The following is a 26,205-nucleotide window of genomic DNA, read 5'->3' as shown; positions in this document are numbered from 1 at the left end:
TGTTTATTATTGTTCATGGTCACCACCCGTGACAATATAGCGGCGTGTGAAATAGAGTTCTTGCAAATATTACTGTCAATTAGAACGTTTTTTCAGTTTTTCTAAGGCGTGTGGCGTTTGAATAATATATCGTATTCAAGATATCGGTTAGATTAGTAAACGTAGACTGCGATAAGCACTGAAATTGAAACTTTTAGGCTTCTTACAAAAGTAAACTCTAATTAGCGTCAATACTTTTAATAGAAATATAGCTCTGAAAAAAAAAAAAGATAAACGGAAAGGAATACAGAGAGAGAGAGAAAAAAAACGAAGACATGACGAGATATTTTTGGAATGTTACCAGCACTCTGTGATTTGTCGAGTCCCCAAACCACCTCCCAACTTACATTAAAAGTAAACAAAAAATACACGCCCAGAATTCGACATGAAAAAAAAAAAAAGGACAAATTGAAATACCTAGTACTCTGCGCTTTTGCTACACTACCGGGGAGCTTTTAACCCCTTTTCGGGCTCGCCGATCACAATGCCCCCCACTTTTTCTCTATAGCAACTGAGATCCCTTCACTGAGCGCAGAAACTTCTCATGCGCATAATTTACGCGCGCTGCAACGTTCATGGCATCTCAAGTGCCATCCTTTTCAGGCACCGCTCCCGACACCGTTTCTGTTGCAGGCGGAACTTGCGTCTTTTTTGTTTCCTTGGCGGTTGGTTCGTAACGGTATCAAGCTTCTTATTTGTACCGCTTTGTCTAGACCTTATTCAGCTGAAGGGAAGGAAAGGCGTCGAAGGTATACTGCTCTACTGTACACAGATTCCTTTGCCATTACTCTCATGGCAGTGTTTTTTTTTATCTTACAAAGTGTACACGCACCAACAAACGAAATTCTCAAGCATTACCCCACTCTAGGAGTTGTGCGTCGCGCCGCGCTACCCGATGAGGCGGAAATCGAGGAGCGATACCGCAAATCAGAGTGCTGCGACATACCTTGGATAAGAGAAACACAACTTAAAGCGACTCGTCCGTGCCTGTGCTTCACCCAGAGGGCTTAGCATTCTGTCTCCCTAAAAATGTCTTTAAACGGGCGCGGGCCCATCGGACACATATATCTGCTCCCCGGGAAAAATGTAAGAGCGGGTTTATGCTCTCATTTTCCTGATCGGTGCCACTCTAATTTCATACGATAAGCCGCAGTGGACTCTACGAACCATCGTAGCCAATCTGACGCCTTGAACATATCCCGTTACCAGTCGCCCCCGTGTCGGAATGCCCTTCTCGATGGTCGCGTGAACTCATACATGGCATCAGATTGGCTTCAACGGCTCGTAGCGTGCTCTGCGGTCTAACGTAGGGTGAAACCGAGTACAGCGGGGCTCCAAAATTTACCGCTCGCTCTTTCCTCTTCTTCCTATCATGCATCCCTGGGTCATTGCCTACTCTGCCCCTTTACATGTTTCCAGGCAGATGCAAAGACATTCATAAATGTGTTTTTTTTTTCTTTTTTTGTTCACTTTGCACAGCTAACTTTATTCAGGCATGGAAAGGTATGGACATGATTTGACTCTTGGACACTATAGTGTCCAAGGGTCAAATCATGTCTGTTCAACAGAAGGAAATCTTAAGCTTTCCTTTATCGTTCTGATTACCCAGCGGAGCAGATATTATGCCGTGCATGCATTAGGCGTCCGTTATAACTTGCTATGCTTGGTTACTTTGAGCTTTGGGTAGTTTCGGATGCGCTGCATACAATACGCACCCTTGCGTTTTCCAGGTTCACCAGAATGGTCGAGACAAGTTCAAATTTATTCAGGTGTGCGGCGTGATATACGAGCATGCTTTAATGAGAAGTTTTTTATGGGTACTGATTCTTCGGTGGCTGTGTGTAGGACCTCGCATTTTTTTGTGCTTTTGAATTGCGAGAAGCACCTTGTTTTAACTGAAGTAATCGCGAGGGAAGGAGGTTTATTGCGCACTTTACGATATCTAGTGACTTCTGTCTGAAGTTCTGAAGTCATACCCATGCTGCGCTCCCTTGCTCCCTGGCTATTTATTGGTATGTTATGATTAGGACCCTGTGTTTTCAGATAAACTTTTAAAAAATCCCGAAAAAACTCAAAGGTAAAATAGTCATTTCGGAAAAAAAAAATTATAATTTCGGCGTCTTGACGGCAAAATAATGAAAGCAATAAAAAGCAAAATCGACGATGTTTTACCACTAGTACGTGAAAGCACAGGGTCAGTGGTCATGAGGAGGGGCCACTTGAGTTTTGCTCAAAATGTTAGACTATGGACAAAATAAACTTAAGCATTTATCTCGTTAAGATTCGCTCAGAGCATAGGGTAATTTTACTCGTTAGTCACAATAAAAGCCTTTGTTCTAGTTTTCAGTCTTGAGCATGCTATTTGTGCTTCTCAGACGTAGAAAGGGCTGTGTTTTTATAACAGCGAAAGCCATGAACCTGCACAGTTCCAAGGGGGGGGGGGGGGGGGGGGGGGGGGGCAGGAAGGCAGGAGCTTCCCAGCGACTACGTCCAGGTGTTTAGTTATTTCAACTTATTGACGTTTGTTGAACCAGCGCTTCTTTTCATGATTTGTCGTGCGACAGTCCGTATTGCCATTGCCAAGATCACGAATGCCAGGTGCAGTTGCAGACATATAACTCGATGTAGGCGAGTTCTTATGGTTTAATGTACGTTTCGGTCTAGCTAAAAAGTACTTTTCATTTTAAATTCTAAAAAAAATTGAAACCACAGAACTACTAAACTTCAAATTTTTGTCAATTATGAAAAAACAAAATAAACTGCGATAATCTCCGAATTTACAGTAAAAAAAGAAACTCAAAGAAACAGTTTCCGAATCTAACAATAAAAGATTTACTCTGAAAACACGGAATTCTAGTTACGATCCCGCCGTGATGTCGTGAGTCCACGTAGGGGAGCTACGCTATTCGAGAGCACTCTTGTACAAGTACTAGAAAAAAAAGTAATAGAAAACAATTACAATTAATCTTGGTTAAAAAGTATTCAATTAGATTTCTTTATAACTTAAAAAGAAAAGTACTTGGCCGTTACTAGAAAAATGTAACCGTTACGTTCCCGCTTACAAACATATTTTTAACGACAGACTTTTCTGCTTGTTTGAAAACGAGTGTTTCGTACTGTATCATCATTGATTTAGAATCACCAATCTATAAACTATTTATGTTCTTAATCATCAATTTCGGTAAACCGTCCTCTTATCTGATGGATCTTTTGTAGGAAAAAATCCTCTTTTCGAGGATTTTTTTTGTAGGAAACTTGTACAAGCAAAGAGTGCCAATAGAAAGGGAAAAAATGGTAACGGTTGCAATTAAATTTGGTACTTCCAAAAGTAATCGATTGCACGTTATTTTCATTACTTGTCATGGGTAGCGCACAAGTCTGTACGGGAACCAGCTGCGCGTTCGGACGGTTGCCTGCGGACCAAGTATGCTGGTCTAAGGGTGACTCGCCGCTCATGGGCGCCGAGACCTCAAGTGGATACGATAGTCGCCAAAGCTAAGTGGGCAGTAATGCCCCTGGCAATTAGAGACTGGTATTGAGAATTCGCCACATAGAAGGCGCCTAAAAGAAATGGACATTAGATGTTAGTTTTTTAGACAACGTGAGACCGGCCTGTCATAGTGTTGCGACACTGGTTCACGCAGTGGATGAGAAGATTAACAAGTGGAGTATACGACTCACAGCCTGAAATTATTATCATCGGGCGGTAGCGATGATACACGACCGTAGGCCTGCATGACTTTAATCCAGATTGAAATGGGTACGGGTGTCGATCGAGCCAAGGATCTATAGGTTCTCCAGCAAGGGAGCTTTCTTTGTCGGTGCTCGCGCAAACTGCGGTGCTCTAGCACACTCGAATGCGTGATATGACGGGTGTACGGCTACTAGAGGTGGTGTGCGTTCTAATTAGCTGTGTGTTCTTCACCCGAAACAAACTTTTACGTTGCATTCTTAGTAAACAGGCACAAATCGTAATACGGGCAGAATTTTGTAGGTTTTTCTTCGGCAGGTGCTTTATAAATTACAGAAATTATTGAATAATAGAAAAATTGGAGTTTGTTTGCGCGATCTAATACCGAAGTCAAAGATTACCTTTGTGCTGCAGGCAGTTTCCGTCCCATCAAATGCTGCGCGGCTACTGATAACGAAAATAATACATGGAGAGAAGTAGCAAACTGCTTTAGTTCTCTCCAAGAATATCAGAAAGTGCATTATTTTTATTTCATGTAGTCTTGCCGTAACGTTCCATGTTGTTCGAATCTGAAACTGAAATTTAGCGGGCTTACGTATGCTTGCCAATGAAGGCCACCTCATGTTCTTCAGAAAAGGACTGAGAATTTGTTTTGTTCATCTGCGATTTCAAACGCGCAACGAATTTATTGGATACACGGCAACTTCTCGGGAGTAAGCCTTCATGAGGGCCTATCGCTACCGGGTTTGGCACCCGCGAGCCGGGGATATCTAGACCTGTCCCTTGTCTCGGAGGCGGTCAGGCGATGAATTGAAACTCACAAGGAAGAAATATGAGCCTTTAACTTGACTGGTGTTTTGGCTGAAGTGCATTATCAGGTAAAAGTGCACCGGTGTACGTGTCGCGGTAAAAGAAGTGTTGTTTGGTTTGTAGACGTCAAAATAGAATGCAAATTAATGATAGACTACATTACTTTATATATATGAGACCTTATACCTTCTTCAAGAAGTAAAAAAAATAATATTAATCTACTTGCACTCGTACGCAATGTTATAAGTCTATTGCACAAAACGCCACAAAAGAAAAAGAAAAAAACAAAAAAACATCGAATTTGTTGTCCAGTTGTACCGCATTTGATTTGTTTGTTTAACTAGAAACAAGACAAGCGAATGCCTGGGACTTACCTCCTAGAATTTCGCAGACAAGCACCAAGTTTTCTCCCTCGGTATAAGGACCCACGGCGTCATGAATTGTTGCTCCATCGACGTTTTTGATGGAGAACTCGGATGGAGGCACTGCACAAGAAAGAGTCAAATGAAACAAATATTATAAATGCAAAATTAAGGCGGTGTAGTTTTTATTTCTGTAACTTTGGTAACTTGACGTTTTTAATCTGAATCCGAAATAAATCAGTATAGACTTTAATGTCAGTAATCGAAACTACAAGATGTACTATGAAGGCATACAACGTGACAGCAAAATATCGTAAAAAAATGTCAGTCGGAAAAATCAAATAGAGCGCCTAATATAATTCCAACGTTTTATATAGTTTGCGCGACTTTACAAGTAGGTTTGTTTGTTTGAATTAAATGCGATGGCCTACATTTACAACATGTGGAAATAAGGCCCGTTCACACCGTAGCGTCCTTTTTTACGTTTTCTTAAGTTACAGGACCTTACGTTTACTTAAGGTCGGTTCACGCTGGGGCGCTTTCCTACGTTAGGACGACCTTTACATCGCGAGTCACCCGGACATCCGTGCTTCCAATGAAACGTGGCGACCGGTTTAAGGAGCAGCTTTGCCCGCGACATACAAAACGCGAATGTACCGGCGACTCCTAACGCAACGTAAGAAATCGTAAGCAAATGCTACTGTGTGAACCGACCTTAAAGGCTCGTTCACACAGACCCGTTTTCTTACGATACGTTACGAAAAGTCACCGGGAAGTCTGTGCTTCGTATTAAGCGTGACTACCAATTCAAGGAGACAGCCTGGCAAGCGACATTCGAGACACCAATGTTTCGGTGACTTAGACGTAACGTACGAATACGGTACAGTGTGAAAAGTTGAACCGAGCTCAACTCCTTGCGTTACGACGAGCCTTGTGTCCTTGGTTGTCACGGCAACACACCGTTCTAGCTCGTCGTCACCGAAACACTCAATAAGCAAAAATAACGCGTGTCGAAAAAATAAATCGAAAACTTTTTGCCTAAGGGACTACAATACCTTTCGCATTCCCACAAGTAAGCAATCTTAAGTGTCTGTGCCGTACATCTTTTTGTATTCTTTTGCTACAGCACCTCAGACACCTGTATGTCTTGAAATAGCGATTATTATCATTATTATTAACTCACGCACACTGGTTGTCGTAATATTTATTTTTATTTGCACAACATGTACACGGGAGAACCGCTAAGCGGTCCGGGTCATCCTAAGTTCAGTGTGTCTTCACGTTTATATGGCCGTCTGCATGTTCACGTTCAAAAGGCAAATCACCGTAGACCGTTCTCTCTTTTCAAATGACAACGAACCGTACACTACATGAAGGTATATGCACGCTGTCTTCATGATATTTGCGAAATAAAATAGTCATAAGCCTGTAAAGACTTATAAACTTAATGGAGGTTCAGGCGGAATCGACTTAGTATAAACATTAAATACAAGGTGGTGCTGGACATTGTAACTGGTAGAAAACGCCTTCTTGTTAAGTCTTATTTACGTGATCCGCCTCCTCTTGAAGTGATCAGTTTCGACATCGAGCACCGCGCAGTTTCCGTCTACAATTATTTTGCAGCACGAGGGACCTCGCAATCGCAAATAGCGGGCAGAATCTCATTCGGAATCTTTAGGCCATTCCCAAAAGCTATGCGATGGTAGCAAGGACCAACTCGAGTGGCCTGCCACTCTGCAGAGCTCGGCTACCCTCTCCCTCTTACCGGCAGCCGGGCCGCTGATTAATGGAGGGGGCTTCGCTGTGGGGTGGCGTTCCTTGAAACTATGGCGCGCGCCAGCCAATAGGAATGCATCCATCAATTCGCTGATACAGGCTACAGGCTTCACTCCATATAACAGGGAAATTCAGCTGCCGTTTGGTGATAACGCGGGTTGGCTCCATAAAACCAATAAATGCTTTCGCATTAAAAAAAAAAACAAAAAAAAACGGCAGGACAAATTTTTGACGTTACCTAGCCGCTCCTTCCAGAAGGTATGTGCGGACAGCAAACCTGCGGCTTCCGAAGAATCACACTCTTTTTATTTATTGCAAATAAACGTATCGTTTGACTAATAAACTTGATGAACGTCATTGAAAACTACTCTATAAGTGAATATTCGAAAGATTTTAAGCACGTGGTGCGCTAAAGTTACCACTCGAATTACGGCCTATAGGCGGGTGGTTTGGAACCGCACAAGAGAAAAACAAAAACGCGCGAGCGTGTCGAATTCGGAAGCATTTTTGTGACGAATGACGAGGCGCCGGAGTGCCTCTCGTGCCAGCTCCTCGTGCAAGCCGCTCCCATGATCTGCTCGTGATCGTGATCATGATCAAAGCAGGTGGACATCCGTTTCTTCTAGCTATAATGCTATGTTCGCACGACTAAAGCTCCTCAATCTGTTTACGTTTGTCTTGAAAGTAGTGTCAAATGCGCCAGTGCACAAGGCCCGTGTCTCTTGCGGACCTTGGAAGCAAATGGCGACGCAGCGCTGAATTGAGCGGCCCTTTGGAGCGAAAGGCCGCTCGTGGTACGTGTCTGGCGTGTTTCCACCACAATGGCTGGCGGTACTTGACAAAAAAAAATAAAAACGCCTTTATCAAGGAGATTTACATCCGCCTAAAGCCCCTGGATGTGTTTACGTTTGTTTTCCAAGTAACGTAAAACACGCCAGAGCACGAGGCGCGTGTCTCGAGCGACCCTTGGAAGCAAAATGGAGGCGCAGCACTGAAATGAGCGGCCCTTCCTTGGAAGCGATTGGTGGCGGAACACCCTTCCATGGCACGCGTTTTGCGTGGTGGCCAGAGACATGAAGCCCCTCGATATGTTTGCGTTTCTCTTGCAAGTAGCATCAAATGTGCCAGTGCACGAGACCTGTGTCTCGAGGGGCCCTTGGAAGCAAATGGCACAAACACAGCAATGAACGCGCCCTCCTACGCTTTTATGGAAAGATGTATACTCCATTCCTGGCGCGGACGCGTGGCTTCATTTATGGTTTCGTTTGCGCGAGACAAGTGCATAGTTCAAAGTCTACGGGACATTCGTGGTGTCCCATCGAAGTAAATATCCAAAATAAAGCGCTGACAAACGCGTGTGCAAGATGTCATGTGTTTTAGGTATTTGCTTTAGAAAAGTCAGCACGTGCGGCGCGTGGAACACCAATCCCTGCGTTCTCCTTGAAGCTTGGGTAATATAACAGGTTTCGTACGTTCCCATGCATCATAGTTTCAAAAAAGACAAAATGAAATTTTATTTGTGATAAACGGCAAAATCTGCAATTTCAGATTTTAAATAAATTTTGATGTTTATTTGAGAACAATCGAAAGAGAGCCACCCACAAATTCTCTTTGATAGTTGGGTAATTTAGTAATACAGGGTGAAACAAGGAGACGCCGGGCTCTTTAAATCGACCGGAAAATTCGGTTTCTTAACCTTTCGCGCTACGACTTTGTGCAGCGTTGTCCACAGATGGTGCATTTTTTTGTGTAAAATTTGCAAAGAGCGAACTTACCTGAGGAAAAAGTAAAGAAAGAAAAAGGCTTAGCTCCTATGGGAACGCAGCGACGCCACCGGTCTGCAAACAACACGGAGCCGTTTCGCACTGGAGACAAGAGATGGCGCAACAAACACCGCCAACGAACGAGCATACGGCGCCGAGAGCAGGCCTTTTTAGCAGATGATCTTTTTGGCAAGCGGCGCGCGTTCGGCAGGCGGCGACAGTCGCAGAAACAAAAAAGACAGGCGCGGTAACAGCAAGGAACTGCAGTTCCTTGTCTGCAAAAGGGCCGGCTCTCGGCGTCGTCTGCTCGTTCGTTGGTGGCAGTTGGCGTCGCGACCGCTTGCGCCATCCCTTGACTCCCGTGCGAAACGGCGCTGTGGTGTTTGCAGACCGGTGGCTTCGCTGCGTTTCCATAGGAGCTAAGCCTTTTTCTTTCTTTTCTTTTTCCTCAGGTAAGTTCGCTCTTTGCAAATTTTACAAAAAAATGCACCATCTGTGGGCAACGCTGCACAAAGTCGTAGCGCGATAGGTTAAGAAACCGAATTTTCCGGTCGATTTAAAGAGCCTGCCGTCTCCTTGTTTCACCCTGTAGGTTTATAGGCTCAGCTGCGCTAAACGGACAATCGTATGGCGTTGAAGTGGCTGGGGGCACATATAACCTTCTCTACTCCTTTCGAGTCACACACCTCGCCCCTACAGTTTACTTTAGGTCAAATGTTTACCGTCATGCAGGTGCACTCGTACACGTCTGCGCAGTGAAACCGTTACATTTTTATTTTTTCCGTTGTCAAACTGTAACAGATTAAATGGTTAAAATTTTAAGCGCGATTAAATCAATAATTGATTCATCGGTAGGTTATTAGATCAAGTGCTCAGACCTAGTTATAACGCAACGTAGGAAAACAAGCAAACGCCACTGCATGAGAGGACGTTGCCTCGTTCAGCAGTTTGAAGAGCAATGGACGGGATAGAGTGAACAGGCGCAATCTCTTACGGCCTTTGCACCATGAGAAGTTGCTCCATGCGGTGGCAGTTTGGAGGGGTCGCTGTAACCCTACCGCACCTACACCGTGTTGTCCTCTTTGCTCCGGGGTTGAGTTGGATAAGTTTCTAGAGTAATTACACCTACAGGGTCCCTATGTTGCACGTGTTGGACTCTCACGGCGACTACAAAGAGGGAAGTGACGTCAACAACGCAGCAAATGCAGATTGGATGTGGACTTATCTCTCATCAATCAACATCCAATCTGCATTTGCTGCGTTGTTGACGTCACTTCCTTCTCCGTAGTCACCGTGGGAGTCCAAAATGTGCAACATAGGGCGCCAGGTCGTGAGGCGGGCTTCCTTCAGGGACTTATGCAGAACACGTCTTTCTCTTCGTCTCCTTAAGTAAAAAGTTTGTATAGGCAAGCATTCAATTATTGTAAGCCGAAAATTATTTCAATCGGCTCACTACAGTTAATTCAAGCAAATATAATTGCACACATCTTTAATCGCAGTGGTCGGAAAACAGTTGTTCAGGATGGCTCAGGCAGCATTGGGCATGGTAGTGGAGTCGCACCCCTACGCGGCTAATGAAGTCCCATTGCTCCTCGGCGAGAGTGCAGGCTACAAGGAAACCGCTCTCTAGCCTGGTCATGGAAGAATATGGCAGGGCAGCAATGAGCATCTCGCTGGATTTTATTTCGCAACACTCATTGCGGGGACTCTGAAAAACGAAAGAGAAGCGCGAGGAAACTTCACGAGTTGTGATCCTGGGCCGGCTTGCTAGAACAGCGTCTCAGCTGAGACTGAGTGAAAGAAAGCAGTGGAAAGGGTGGGGTGCGCGACTGTCTTGAGACGCGGCTTGAGTCCCGCTCAGCTTGAGCGCTAGCATTGTCATTGCTTTCTTTCCCAAAGTCTTAGCTGAGACGCTGTTTCTAGCAAGTCGGACCTGGCTGCTTATAATTAGTTGCAAAGGACAAGAGTCCTGGTTGGTGTAAAGCGCAAAGTGGAAGCTTGGAGTCGTTGCATTATTAAACCAACATCATGAAAGTTGATCGTCTGCCATTGTACTTATTTGAATAAATGAAATAAAAATTAATCCAAAGAAAGACGACCTAGTGAGGGTTTCGCACATGTTCAACGATTTTGATAGAGCACTTCATAGAAAATGGGGGGGGGGGGGGGTATTAGACCCTTTTTCTGAGCCTCAGATTTGAGCCACGATGACTGGCTGTTTGTTGCCTTACCATGAGGACCAGTCACTGCGGTTTGCACATAACACTCTCCGTAAGTTGACTACGAGTAGAGTAGCTCGCGCTGTAGAGCCCAGGATCGTGGGTTCAATCCCTGCCCCTGCCCGTTTCGATCTGGATGAGCATCGTACCGGCGTGCGGTCGTTTATCACCACTGTGTGGTGGACGTTAAAGACCCCAGGTTAGCGGTTGTACCGCACTCGCTAAATTGCTCATCTACAGCCGAGACACCAGACGCCCACTGAGGCAGACTGACTTCCGGCTGTATAAACACAACAATTTTTTTTACGAGTAGAGTAACGTTAAAACTGAAAATCTCAAATCCCTGCACGATGGCGAACAAAACAGAACCAGCGCGGTTGGAAAGCTGGAACCTTAAAGTATAGGGTGGTTCAAGTCACCAGGCTCGATCTAAAATGGACCGTAAAAATCGACGCCTGCACGCAGCCATCTAAACTTTTCGTCAAAGATGCATTTCGCAGGTCGGTTTTTTCTTGTAAATTTACCAAGCGTAGTTCTCTTTTAGTAAAAAATGGGGCCAAGAAACTTGCCAGGGTCTACGGCGGGCGGCTACCCAGACGACCAAGTCCAGTAGCGGGGTGTGTTTCGCGTTCGTATTGATAAATGGCGTCGGGAGCAGCGTCTGAATATGCCACCGACCAGTGAAATAAAGCAGACGACACGCAGACAAAATCCGTTGGCAGCAAAAGCGCCGCCGTCATGCAGACGCGTTTTTTTACTTTAAGTTTTGCTTTTATTGTTCGCATTTATTTTTAATTGAAGGTGCATTTCAAAAAGATTATAATCATTTTAATAACCCGGTCGGGAGCCGTCACGATAAGGAGGAAGCGCCATCTATCAATACGAACGCCAAACACACCTTGCTACTGAACCCCCTGTCGTCTGCGTTGCTGCCCGTCGCAGAACCTGGCAAGTTTCTTGGCCTTATTTTTTACAGAAAGAGAGCTACGCTTTGTAATTTTACGAGAAAAAACCGACCTGTGAATTACACCTTTGACGAAAAGTTTATATTGCTACGTGCAGACGTCGATTTTTACGGTCCATTTTAGATCGAGCCTGGTGACTTGAACCACCGCATAAATGTTTGTTAAAACCTCGGAGTCAAGGGAAAGAAATTCCCCTTCGTCGTCACCATCATATGGAGTTCCATATTTGCACCTTTCGTGGTGTCGGAACATGGCAGGCAGCATTGAATAGCATTGAATTATATATAGGCACAAGGTGTTCTTGAGAATTTGCTCGTGACCCTTGTGACGCTCTTTCGTTTTTTTTTTCACTTTTTTCCTTGCAAAATTAATTGACTTATTGCAAGAGCGAGGAAGTAGCGCGAGGAAATATTTGAGAAGAGAATCCTCTGCGTCAAGGACAGAATCATGCAGGGCCACTCTGCCTGAACTACCTCGAATTTCAGCCACCTTTCAAAAAATAACGCAAGTGCGCGTCGTCAGCTACAACATAGGTTCTTTTTGCTATTTAGGACATTTAGTATGCTTTAAAAAAGATTACAATCATACAAAGTGATTTTAATTAGTACGATAAAAGCTCTAATTAAAGAATCGTTGTTTAAATAGCTGTCCTCCTCTCTGAAACCGGTTTCTTGCTTTTGGAGTAGAGCTTCAAAATAGTACCATGATGTAAAATTATTTTAAACAAATCTGAATATGAATACAAAAAAAAAAATTACGCTTACAGTGAATCAGCTCAGTTTCTCTAGCATACTATTAAAATATATATATATATATACAGGGTGTCACAAAAGAAAATTTACACTGTCTTTTTTACCGCAAAAATAAACTAGGCATTGCCGGACGCTAATTCTCCGCCCAAAGGTAGAGCTAGAGGTCACAACCAGATGCCAAAGTTTCAGCCCGATCCGATAACTTAATCAAAAGTTATAAGTGATTTTCTGAAAATTTCAATGGTAAAATGGAGCCCATTTTTGCCCGTTTTCGGTTTCTAGTGCCATAGAGCCCCGTGTGTTTGAAAAGTCCGTCGGCCGCCATTTTCCCATTGAAATTTTCCGAAAATCACTTATAACTTTTGAATAAGTTATCGGATCGGGCTGAAACTTTGGCATCTGGTTGTGACCTTTAGCTCTACCTTTGGGCGGAGAATTAGCGTTCGGCGATGCTTAGTTTATTTTTGCGGATAAAAAGACCGTGTAAATTTTCTTTTGTGACAACCTGTATATATATATATATATATATATATATCAGATGCCAGAAAGCTGTCTGAGAAAACCAAGAACGCATTAAAGGAATTCTTTGAAATTTTATCCCAATCAAGTTGTGTTTAAAAGAAAACGGGTGGCGTTGTACTTCTAATATTTTGTATGCTGAATTCCTATATTTACCAGGAGCATACCTGTAAATGTCGTTGCTGCGTTATGATGTGAAACTGAGTTGCCAGGCTTCAAAATCGCAAAAAGAAGGCTCTTTTTGAATAAGTATTAAAAATGTGAGTGTGCTAATTAAGAAAAACACGTATACACGGAACTAGACGAGTCCTTTATCTATTCAATAAAAAAATAAGAACGCGTCTTGGATGCATTAAAAGTCTAGAAACTTGGAATGCATAGAGGTATGTCCTTGAAAATATTAATACTTGCACTTTTTATTTTTTTATTGTGCGTTAAGTTTTGAAACATGCGTATCATATTTTTCACTAAAAGAGTAATAATGAATTCGCGTTTCATTTGCAAAAAGAACGAAATACGTAACACGCGCAAAGACGCGACATTTGCACCGCAAACAGGAGCCTTAGCATAGCTGCCACCAGTATTATGGTTGGGGCCGTAGGACCACCCGCTTAAGGGTGAACAGTGTAACTCTAGAGTTACAATCGACCGCGAGTCCCCAGGACATCGTGCTTCATATGAAGCATGGCGACCAATTCAGGGACTAGCTTTGCACACCTCACACAAAGCACGGATCTAAGAAAACGTAACGGAAGATAACGTAACGTAAAAAAAACAAAACGTAAGAAAATGCGTCTACGTGAATATGCCTAAGATTATTACCTGTTTTTCAAAATTAAAAAAAAAATTAAGGGACCTTGGTTTTCATTTTACTTCCTAAAAAGAGTGCGAGATTAAGTTAACTTTTCAAACCGGTAGTCACATAACGAATCATTACCTATAGACGTTTGCATGCATGGCATCCCGACTAGTGCCTCATGTACGTGCAGCACGTGCAGCATGAGCGTGAGGATAGCTTTGACAGGCCTGCTCACACGAGGAGGAGCATGGCGACCGCCAGAGGTGTCCCATGCGTGCCAGCATGTGCAGCGTGCGCGTGAACGTAGTTTTGGCAAGCTTGTGATTGCTGCACGCACTTGCCCGCACGAGCGGAGACATTTCGGCGTTCAGATGCCCTGCTTGCAATCGTCTTGTCACTAGGTCCTGGGAAAGTTGCGCCATTGCCTTCGCTGCCTGCTAGCCGGACACAAACGGATGCTAACATACGGAAGACTAAAACCTCGCAAGGAGATTGGCTGTTCAGTCTCGGTTCATTCAAATCTATAAAGCTTCGAGGAGGTCGTTCTGAACCAGTCGCACCAAGATCACCATGGAGTATCATCTTATCGAAAGCGCTCCTCGCCAATAATAATTTTTTTGTAATGTGTATGAAATAAACTTATCAATCATGCCCATCTCCACAGATATCTTTTCATGAATTTTTTTTTTTTTTTTTTGTATTTCAATATGAGAAAAAATATATTTTTTCTTTGCCTCTAAGCACGGGCACTGCATCTGGTGGCGGTACGAAGATGTACGCTTGTTTCGCCGTTGTGCGCATAGCAAAATCTCGGTATACAAGAAATGTCTCTATAAAATTACCCGTCACCGGCTTAGATTGTCTGACCTAGAATAAAGTAACTAGATCGTTGGAAAGTAGCGCCGAGCTCCCCGTATGGTCGCCATTTTGGCTCATTAAATGTGCACTTTCTCCTTGGCATCTCCATTCTTGGTGAGCCGATTTAAATTTGCTGGCGACGGGTAGCTTTATAGAGACGTTTCTTGTACACCAAAATATTGCTATCCACTCAAATGCGAAACAAGCGTACATCTTCGTACCACCACATGCGGTGTCTGTGCTTGGAGGCATCGAAAAATAATTTTCTTCTTTTGAAATACGCAAGAAGGACAACATAATTTTAAGGTATGTGGGGAGATGTGCATGATTGATAAGTTGATTGCGTGCACTGTGCCAAAGACGCTCATACTGGCGTGGAATAGTTTTAGTACGACGATTCTTCATTGTTGATCTTGGTGCGACTGGACTAAAACGAACTTCTCGAAGCTTTGAAGGTTTGAAGGGGCCGAAATGGCGATTGCCATAGTAACGGAGACCGATTCGCCAAACGCCTTCCGAGGGTTCGGCCGTCTGTATATTAGAATTTGTCTGTGTTCGGCTTGCAGGCAGTGCAGTCAATGGCGCTACTTTCCCAGGATCCAGTCACCTGAACCAAGAACGGAGAGGTCCAGGAGAAGTTGCTCGTTCCATGAAGCAAAATGACGAACATACAGAGAGCTTGGAGCAACTTTACCAGGATTCAGTGAGTTTACAACTATAGGAAGTATCCACTGGCGACCATAGCTGTGTGCACGACTGCTGAGCGCGGGCTGATGGCGAGCTTCTACAGTTCTTTTGTAACGTGCATTCCGCACCCTCAAGATTGCCGGTCTTAGCAGCCTATTAATGTGGGTTCGTTCAGAGTATGCGCTTTAGACATCACCCACAAATATGGCGCCCAATGAATACTCCTTATTCACTGGAGGCCCTACGTGTGTGCTCGACTGCTGAGCGCGTGCCGATGGCGAGCTTCCACACTTCTTTTGCAAGAAGCATTCCACACCATCAAGATTGCCTGTCTTAGCAGCCAATTAATGCGTGCTCGTTCTGAGCACGAGACGACGTCTTATTTAGTTTAATATTATATTCGTTCCCTATTCCGACACGTGAACGACCATATCAAAACAAACCTTTACGATCTCGGCATAGCCGCGGAGCCAAAGTGAAGGGGACCAAGCTAAGGCACAAGAAAATCACGAACTACGTGGCGTTCCCGAAATAAAATAATAAAAACGTTCTACGCATCCTGTCATGTATACGCGCACCTACATGGGGCAAACAAAGCTTAATGGACAACACACGTTTCTTTCCAAGCCGGTATTGACAAAAACAAGAAACGTAAGAACAAAACAAAAACGGATGACTGTTTTGGCTCATAACTGAAACAAATGATGCTGACAGGCGGAGCAAAGAATGCCGAGACGACACCGTTTTTCCGGACCCCGAAGTTTCTTGGGGAGGCGACCTCGTGCCACGTCCTCAGCGTGAACTCCCAGGAAAAATAGACAGACTTGAAGACAGTGTACTCGATATGACGACATCCAGTAGAAAGAGAAAGAGAGAAAAAAAAAAAGCCAAAACGTCACTAGAGATATAATCCGGATCGATCCGCGATCAGATGACAAGAAAATACGCTCATACTTTGGAAGCGAAACGCTGTTTTAGCGCGCAAAACTGTGTTCCAGCGACAGCAGGCACGCCGTTGATGTATTGGTCTGACGCCCGGCTAACACCCCTAAGGGTTTGAAAAAGAAAGTGTTTTATCAGTACATCTTATATAAGTCAAGCATACAGATCATACACAGATACAGATACGCATACATATATGTCACGCATCTCATAAGTCACGCATAAAGAAAACGCCAACGACGTTTTCTTTTTTGACGCTCTAAAGCACGCCCCAAATGTTTTCTTTTTTTTTTTCAGGTTTTGCACGGGCTAATACGAAGAGTCGGCCACTGACAGCGGTTTTTAGGAACTCATTAGTCCTAATGAGGGTGTGGAGGGTTTTCAGCTTAATCGGCAAAAATGTGATCCTGCAACGAACAGGCTAAAGATCGAAATGGGAAAAAGCCAAGATCGAAAACGGTAAAGAATATTTCCGCCAACAACATACTTTCAGAGAGTTTTAAAGATATTTGGTTGGCCTGAGAGCTGAATTATACTCTCCATATCGCCGTTTGATTACCGTCATTTCATTGAAACGATTATTGAATTCGGGGATATGTTGAAATGAAAACGCGAAGGAAATACATCTCGGCATAAAAGCACATAAAAAATTATACGCCGCACAGGCACTTTGTGAATGGCGAACCGGAGAGGTTTACTTTTTTTTCAACTGTGGAAGTTTTGGACGTCTCATTGGTTCAGTCGTATTGCGTGGCCATGTTAAAGCGACGGTTACGTAGCAGAAAAGCAATTAAAGCAAATTAAAAAATACGCTGTAATGCCAGTATTTAAACCTTGACAATGTCATCTTGGCATTTGAGGTTTTCTCTGGCCCCTATGCATCTTTGAATAATAAAATTCGGTAAATTAACTGATCCCCCTTTTTTTTTAAAATAACTTTCTAACTTTTTGGCTTCTATCCACATTTCGGAAGGGCAAATCCTGAGTTCATTAGGCTGCGACACCTAGATCAACGCCTCCTGCATAAGAAAGCCAAAGGGCTGAGTTTTTCTGGGCACTAAAGAAAACCACTGTAGGGCAGAGGTTGGACACGGCTACGTCGTCAGCGTTCGACTAGGAGTCGTGTTCAATCTCTGCTCTACGGTAGCCTTCTTTAGTGACGCAGGAAAATTTAGCACTTAAGGCTTTCTTATCTTAGAAGTGTCGCCCAGATATCCATATAATAAAATTAGAGGGTTCAAAATGGGCACGTGTTTTGAAACAATAAAACAAAGCTTAGCGGAAGCCCCTCACCCAAGAAGTCTGCCCATCCGACCGTTCGTTCGTACATTTCTCCACTAAATATAGCAAGATAGTTTATGTAGCGCGACGTCATAGCATTACGTGATACAACGTGTTCACAGCGTGACATCACGTCACGCGACCACTTCGCTTGACGTGAGGTCGCATGACGGTATGGTATCACGTAAGTTCAGATGACGTGACGTCAGGCCAGGTGACTCGAATTTCTTCCCTCAATGAAAGAGGAAAATAACGTCACGTAACCCGACGCCGCGCGGTGTGGTCACGTGGAGTGTAATCACGGTGTCGAATCGTGGTGTCACATGATAGCGTGGCATCACGCCGCGTAGTCGCGTGACGTGACGGAGTCGAATTCTGGTGGCACGGTATACCAATACGTCACGCCACCTGATACCGTGTGACCTAGGGTCATGTGACGTAAATTTCCCTGCTTTATGTATTAGAGAAATAATGAAACAATATGTGTTCTTGGTCACTCCCCAATACGAATATTTAACTTCTTCTAAAAACGCTTCAATGGCCTGTTTTTAAATATTACTTTTCGTGCTTTATATGGCTTTGAGGATAAAAGTCGCGGCTAGTATTTTACTATAGGTAGGCACTTGAGAACAAAAGAAGTAGCCAACCGCTAGTTTGGATAGCTTCGCTCTTGGCCAACACCACTAGACAGAATGCCTCCACACGCGTTATCATAGTCGGATCGATCGAGGCGAGAGATTGGGTACGAGTGCTGCGTCAGTGTTCGGCTGCGGCTCGTGGCCAATCAGCGCGTCGAAGGTCGGGCTCGGGTCCGATAGCCGACCGAGCGCGATCCGACTGTGATGACGTTTCATAGAAGAAGAGGAAACCATGCGGAGGCCTTCTGTCTAGGTGGTGTTGTCTTGGCTCGGGACGTGGAGGGACTACAATTATGTATCAAACAATTTGTTATCTTCAAACAATACCTTATTTCCTCTCGGAACATTGTGCAAGTTCCATACGCTTTGGCATTTGCATGTGCCGGAAGGGGAAACAGGGAGGGATGAAAAGGGGGGAGGGGGGGAGGAGGGGGGTGAGGGGAGGGCTGCTGGATTGGGCCGACTTAGAAAGATCCTGATGCATCACTGCTCAGAGAAGTGTATTTGCATAAGATAATCAATGTTTGCAGGGGGTCAGTAATCGGATTCGGTTTTGGGGAGTTACGTTCTAAACTAGCGAACGACCTCCGTCCGTATCACGCCCTCGCAAAGGACTGCAGACTAATTAGGCGAGCATTGCGAAAGTGCGACTCTTTCAAAGTTTACGAACGTTTCGATGCATTGCGGTCTCGAAATCCCTCTCCCATTTCCCCCTCATTCTTTTCACCGGAGCTAATGTTTGCTACTTGATGCAAATATATATCTTGAGTTGTTGTTATGATACACATGCCACTCAGATTAAAAAAAAAAGGAACTCAGCACTAATAGATAACAGAAGGCATGGATTCAAAGCATTACTATTTTTATACACTTGCCTTTGTCAGACGTTTCTTACTAAATTCACGCCTCGCTTAGGTCACAGGTGGTGTCCAACCTATGGGTCAGTCAAAAGTACTCTCGCATAAACGTTAGGATAGCAAGATTTTGCGCTGGAAAATACGTTAGGCTGTTCGTTTGATCTCAAGCTTTAACATTCAAAATATTCATAATACTTTTGAAAGTTAAAATTTCGATATGAGAGAAATTAAATTTTATCAGAAAAAAAAAAAAAATAAAGAGCCGGAAATTGCTTGTCTGTGCTGACATTGTCGCACTGTGTACATGTGCGTATACTTTTCCAAGTTGGCTTCCAAACGGTATTTTATTTTATTCGTTCGCGACACAGCGTGTATGGAACACTTTTTTTAGTTTGGATGGAGGGTGTGGATTAGTGCGATGTTTTGTTTACTCGCGAGCGCAGGTCAACAAAGATAGACACAATTCACAATTTTGTCAATTTTGTTCATTTTCGTTGACTCGCCGCGAAATAGGGCGTTTATTTTTCATTTCCTTCTACCGCGGACGGAATTGCGTGCAAAAGCTACGACGCATGGTCATCTATTTGTTCCAGACTGCATGATCCTAGGTTGATACACAAACAATGCTAACGTAAAAGCACCAAGATAAGTAAAACAAAAATATTGCTCTAGAAACCTAAAAGTTTGTGAAAGAAGCAAAAAAAAAAAAAAAAAGAAGCATGCTCAATCATCTTGTGCACCTGCTGAGTGTTTGTTTGTTAGATGCAGCGATTATTTTAATACTGCAGCAAATACAGAAAAAAAACCAAAGAAACTACCCATTTCGCTCTGTCAAAATGAAAGAAATACCGACAAGTAGCCGTTTCTAACCTTTTTTTTTTCACGAGTGATATGGACTCAAGATAATCAGATCGTAGTACAGCTTCATCGATTTTGCAAGACTTTTGCATCCTGGCTACGCGCGGCTAAATATTTGAGGAAGAGATTGCGCTACTCCGCTTTATTTTTATTTTTCTTCTTTTTTTTTTTTGCCTTAATTCATCAAATCAAAAACAGAAACGAACACGGGTTTTTTGTAGTTTTCCAAAAGCGGTGACATTAAAAGTCGTCGCTGGGTCAAGCTGACTGCCAGCTATGGCATTCGCTCCGTATTTGAACGGCGAAGGAAGCAGTCTTTCTCTACCGGGTGCTCGGCATGAGTGAGCCCGGCTGAGTGGGACTGCCGTTTGTCATGGCGCAGTCTCCGGGAAGAGACAAACGAGTACAGGATTGGAACGGTTCCAAAGCGGTCACGGATGTGCAACGAAGTGGAACGCTTAGAGTGAAAACGGGGTCAAGCTTGGGCTTCATATGGGAAGCGGAACATGGACTGGAGACATGTCTTCATCGTGAGAGTATCTGCTTTCCATTTTCACGTTTCACTTTAGAGCATTTTTGGGCTAGTACGATGGAGCTTTACATTTTCAAATAATACAATCCAACTTTACCATCCTCCCCCCCCCCCAAAAAAAAAAAAGAAAGAAAAGAAAAGCGTTTTTATTGTTAGTTGCAGCAAAAATACGCATTCACATGCGAGGAAGGAGCTCGAATTTATTTCTTGATTGATTTATACATTTCCAATACCGTCGATGCGGTTAATTAATTTCAACGGTATATATTATACAAGTTAATATTTCTTTCGTCCAACATATTGAAACGCACCTTTTTTTAACTTAATCATCATATGGAACTTAAACACAAACGAGCATCTGCTCGAAGTAAAACAAAAAAAAGCGCGTGAGAAGAAACATTATATTTAAGTACGCGTGTTTTGGAAGTCGGATAACAATATAATTTGAGCGATTTTCAAAGGAAGATGGACAATAGTAACATAAAGTATAAGTAAATGCGAATTACAGTATGCTTTGAAGGAAAGAGAAGCATACTTTTTTTTATATCCTCCTAAATAGGTATCGACGAACACTTACTTTTCGCCCAAAATATAGAGCTAGTGGTTGGTACCAGATGTTAATGTTTTCAGATTTTCCGCTGGTCGATTAAACCGCTATCAGCGATTTTAGCAAATTGGCAATTGGGAAATGGCAGTCAACGAAGCACGAGCGTACATAGAGATAATTGACGCGTGCTATCGTGAACCGGCATCATTTTCTCATTAGGCCTCTACAAAAATCGCCTGTAAGTTTTGAATCAGATATGGTCCTGTCCCCAAACATTGACATATGGTTCCCACGACCAGCGCTGCGTTCGAGCGGAGACCAAGTTCACGGCAAAACGTCGTTTATTTTCGCGGTAAAAAGCAGAAAACAAATACTGTTTTCGTTTTCCGGAACAGCCGTTATTTTGAACTGCATGAGCTTCAAATATTGTTGCGTACAGCTACGTGTATTTAGCTTGTCATATTTGAAGCCACATACACGAGTATATATCGCTTGTACATACATACATACTGAAATCATTGCACGTAGATTAGAATATTGTGACATCCGATTGTCGTTTGAGCAATCGTCGAATTAGCTAGAGTTCGAGACTCTGGCGAAAGATTCAATGTGAAGTGTGTAGACTTTAGGGGAATTTTTCGTATTTTTTTGTCATGGTAGTGCTTCTTGCAAAGGAGTGGAATAAGGAACGCAGGAGTTGTAAGTCAACGCCCTTGCTTATTCTGTGTGTCTTCTACATTTTTTTTTTGTACGCGTATTTTTGCGCTGCCGCGGCTAATAGTCCAAGCAGTGAGCGTTGTGCTCTTGCCTGGCACGCGCTGGTTTTTTGGTTCGCTAATGGTGTTTTTGGCTATATCACGTCCATAATTCCCTTGTAAATATTGACTTAAAAAATATAATTTCCATAGGTCCATGAAACGGGCTGCGCTATCCTCTGTAGCAGAAAATCGATATAAAAAAGAAGTCATTTGTTTTCTGACCATGATCTACTAAATGCTTAAAGGGCATGGTCTACATAGTAGCCACATTAATTCTCGGAGGGTTGTGATTTATGTGCACCAATCTCCAAACGTTGTCGAATCGAACGTTCGTCGAATGCTCATGATTTAGCATGCTCAGATAAATGAGCTTACTCTACAATATCTGGTCGCGTTATAGCCTTGCTTACTCTTGCACAAATTTATTGATTTCTTATAGCTTATTCTGGGCGTATAGCTTATTTAGGCTATTTAAACCAATGATAAAAATCAAGGCATGTACAGTTAATAGGGCTGGTGCTAAAGCACGTGAAGCGAAAGCTCGCGCTCTAGCACATAAAGGCCTGTTCACACATGCAGCGGAGCGCTACAAGCATAGCGCTTACCTCGCGCTAAGCGCGTGCTGGCGGGAGCGTTCACCAGCTTTGTATCCCACCGTCAAAACTGTTGCTCATGGCTGACGATAAGTAGCTGACGGCACGTGAGGAGCGCTACATCAGCGCTTCGCTGCATGTGAGAACCGGCCTTTATAGTTCCTGGACTCTATCTCCGCCGATGTCTGTTTCAGTCTGGATCGGCATCCGACTAGTGTGCTTTCATATCACACTTCTGTTGATTGACTTTAAAAGTTTGTATTTAAAGCGGAAATGAGACGCGGGACAGCCTTTAAGAAACACTAATTTCCAACAAAAGGTCTAAACTTACACGGTGTAGTGTTCAAAGCATTGCTTGTATTGTTCGTTCTTGCTCATTACAGTTCTTTTTCTTATAAATGTTGAAACATGGTCATCAAAAGCACGGAAGGTGCATAATGGCTATACAATGATTTTTCAATGCCCTTGCACAATAAAAAAAAAATAATTCCGAAATAGTCTAGGGATCCTTATTTTCTACAATAAAATAATCTAATTCTACAGATGTAGTTTATTCTTGCTTGGATGGAACAGCGCGGATATACAGTCACACTCACAGGCACACAAGAAAGAAACAGACTCGCAGCGCTGACTAACAACTCAGTAATATATTTCCACTTTTTGATTCGTGAATGCAATACCCCATGAGACAACAAAATGTTTCGCAGCTTAAAAATTCTACCCAGAAGGAGTATTTACGTGCACAAAAGTTTAGCGCTCAAATTCCAAGTTTTCACCGAGCAGCAAACACACGAATCTATATATATATATATATATATATATATATATATATATATATAGACGTAGTATTTTTCGTTTGCGTTATCTGAGTCGCGAAATGTTACGTAAAGTGATTATCCATTTCATATTGATTAGTTTTTTTTAAAATTATTATTAATTTCCAAGCCACTTCAAAATTATTTTCGTAACTTACTCCCGAGTTTGAGTCGCAGAAACGTTTAAACACTATACCAGACAGAACTCAAAAGAAAACGAGCTGGAGGCACCACAAGTCAAAAACAAAATGTTTGTCTATAAATTCAAACGTGAAATAAAAGCGAGCAATGAACTACAAGCTTCGAGGATTCTCTAGATTATAAATACCGCTGTCGCGGACGTATCATTTATCTTGAAGGTTGTGACTTTCTTTTTGCTATGCTCCTGAATCCGAAAGAAACAAAGTAAAAAAAAAAAAAAAAATGTCCTGCTCAGCAACTGCGTAACGAAAGAAATTTGGGCGGAAGTGTGCTTTGCTGTTCTGGCTCACAGGGAGTTCCAGCCAACGAGCTCGAGTCCCTCGATATAATGGTGACGGGAACACGAGTACCGAACAAGCAGAACGAGCCAGCCAAACCATAGAAAGCAAATCGCAGACTCGGGAGCGCGGAGTGCGTTCGCGAGTGTGTTTGAAGTATCCGAGATGATGGAGAAGCCAAACTTGGCTTCTCTTCACTTTTTTTTTTTTTTCTGTTACTATTATAAACTCTATTTTTCCCCTGTGCGATTTGCAGGTGCATAAAATTTTGTACACAGAATTTCATTTATTTAATTGATGCGGGTCTTTTTTCTCCTAAATTAATATTTTTCATGGGGCCACTTTAATACGGTCGGTTTAGGACTGTCATAAAAAAAATGAATTTCAAATCATAATATTCCATCCGATTTCAGTTCTAAAAGTGGTCGTAACGCCGCTGTTTAAAAGGCAATATCAGCCTCAGACTCGGTCCAAAATACTGTTTTGAGCGCCCGAAGCACATTTAGGCTGTTTCACTGGTGCCTTTATGCCGATCATGCACGCGCCTACGTTTGTTTATGTGTCTGTGAAAAGCAGCAAAAAAAATAAAAATCGCAAAAAAAAACAAAAACGAAGAGTATATTTTGATATGGTATAATGGAGGCCGTCTTTTTGCATGATGTGCTAAGCCAACTATACATGTAGGTCATGTATAGGGGCGTCTTTCAAACGAAAACGAAATAGGTCATGGAAGCCAGTAAAGAGCCACAGTTTGCCACCGACGGCGTCAAAAAAAAAAAAAAAAAAAAAAAAAAACGGGACGCCGCAGTGGTTCGTTATATGCCACAGGACACTTTTATGCGACATGCCCGAATTTCCCATGGCGAATACAATAAGTTGATTTAAACCTAAATTCTACGACTGGATTACACACCCGCCTTAGACGTTCATAGATGGTATGCTTGCAACCGAAAGCCCTAAAGCGCGAAGCACATGTGAGCAAGAATCGCGTCGCGTCGCGTCGCCAATCGACGTAACCATGGGAACGCTATAACGTGGCCCAATGCCGTGCCGTCCCGCGATAGCGTCAGCGACGGTTGCTTTGGTGGTTACGCTGCCTAGCGGCGCGATGCGACGCGATTTTACAGCGCAGCTGTTATGCGCTAGGGTCTCGGAAAAAATGCGTCCTCAGATGTCGACAGAAATCTCCCCATTGATCGTGGCAAGTACGAATAAATAAAAATGAAAAAGGGGGAAACCAGCGTGAGTCAGCCTTTGGCATTATTAAATAGTGAAGTCCTGATCCCTTGTTATCATCTTAGGCATCGTCCACGAGGTAGTCCTTAAAGTCGTCCTTGAGGTCATCCTAGACGTCGTCGTCGAGGCCGTCCTAAATGTTGTCCTCTAGACCATCCTACAAGTCGTCCTTATGTCGTCCTTGAGGTCGTCCTAGAGGTTGTCCTCTAGACCATCCTACAAGTGGTCCTTGATGTCGCCCTTGAGGTCATCCTAGACGTCGTCGTCGAGGTCGTCCTAGAGGTTGTCCTCTAGACCATCGTACAAGTCGTCCTTGATGTCGTCCTTGAGGTCGTCCTAGACGTCATCCTCTGGCCGGCGTCCTCGAGGCCGTCCTTGAGGTCGTCCTAGACGTCGTAAAGATGACAGTTTCGCTGGTCTTCCATCTTCACATGAATTGGAAGGGCTCTACAATTTTTGCTCACACGCGTTTCAGGCTTAAAGAGAAACCCCGCTTCATTTTTGATATTTAGAGAACTGCGGCCTTCTTCAGTATCATATAGGAAGACCATATGTTAATTATTACGATCTAATTCCGTCTATGTATTTATTAAACTGGCCAGCAAACTTTCAAGTGAGCCAAGTCGCCGAAATCTGCCAACTCTAGCGTTCGACGTGAGGCGCCACCATCAGCGCAGTCAATGCCACGGAGTTGGAGCAGCCAACATTGAGCCGCTACGTCAGAGGCATAACTATGTCATTTTCACGTTTTGTTTGTTTTTACTTCTCAGAGCGAAATTGAACGATGACGTCATGAGTTTCTCCTCCCGGTGTTGGTTGAATGGCGTCCACGTGATCACCGCAACGCGGATGCGCTAGTTTGCGCTGTCCTGCGCGCTTCTCGGAGCTGAGAGAAGTTTGTTTTGTATCGCCGCTGCTCTAGCTTGAGAAGGACGTTTTGTTTACGATACGAGCGTGGGCCGCATCTCCGATACCTAGCTGCGATGGATGTCGAAAGATCCATAGGCTCACAATGTTGTGTCGCTGCCTGCTAGAATTGTCAGTTGACCAGCCCGGGAGTTGTCTTTCACAAGCTTCCACAGGCTGTTGTAGCAAAGTACATTGGCGAAAATTGCGGAGCAGACGACACTTGCGCTTTGCTCTACGTTCGCCCGCCGTCGATCGCATGACCTTTGAGACTGTGATGACCCCCGTAGGGGAAGCACAGACGCATTGTGATGGGTCCACGCTGAGGTGAGGAGAGACGAGGCGAAAACGATATTTACTGTTTAATAATAATAGGAGTCGGTGCTGGTGCTGCCCGCAGCTCACCGACCGTCGTGGCGTTCTGAACGGGTGGTGACCCGGGCTGTCCGTCACTGTGCCGGTGCCTGGGCGAGTTGGCTCCGGGGCTTACAGGATTCAGGGGTTTGGAGCACAGACGCTAGAG

General features: G+C 43.6%; 1 protein-coding gene across 1 annotated transcript in view; it reads right to left on the bottom strand.

The window, feature by feature from the left end:
- Positions 1 to 26,205, bottom strand: part of LOC121837018 (limbic system-associated membrane protein-like) — a 219,352-nt gene that overhangs the window by 173,747 nt on the left and 19,400 nt on the right. Inside the window, exon 3 of the mRNA XM_042292214.1 lies at positions 4,915 to 5,025. Within this exon, the coding sequence (XP_042148148.1) occupies positions 4,915 to 5,025 (111 nt within the window). The remainder of the gene's footprint in view (positions 1 to 4,914; positions 5,026 to 26,205) is intronic.

The sequence above is a fragment of the Ixodes scapularis genome, unplaced genomic scaffold, assembly GCF_016920785.2.
Source record: "Ixodes scapularis isolate PalLabHiFi unplaced genomic scaffold, ASM1692078v2 PGA_scaffold0__279_contigs__length_252992795, whole genome shotgun sequence".
Lineage (NCBI taxonomy): Eukaryota > Metazoa > Arthropoda > Arachnida > Ixodida > Ixodidae > Ixodes > Ixodes scapularis.
This window is presented reverse-complemented; position numbering and strand designations above follow the sequence as displayed.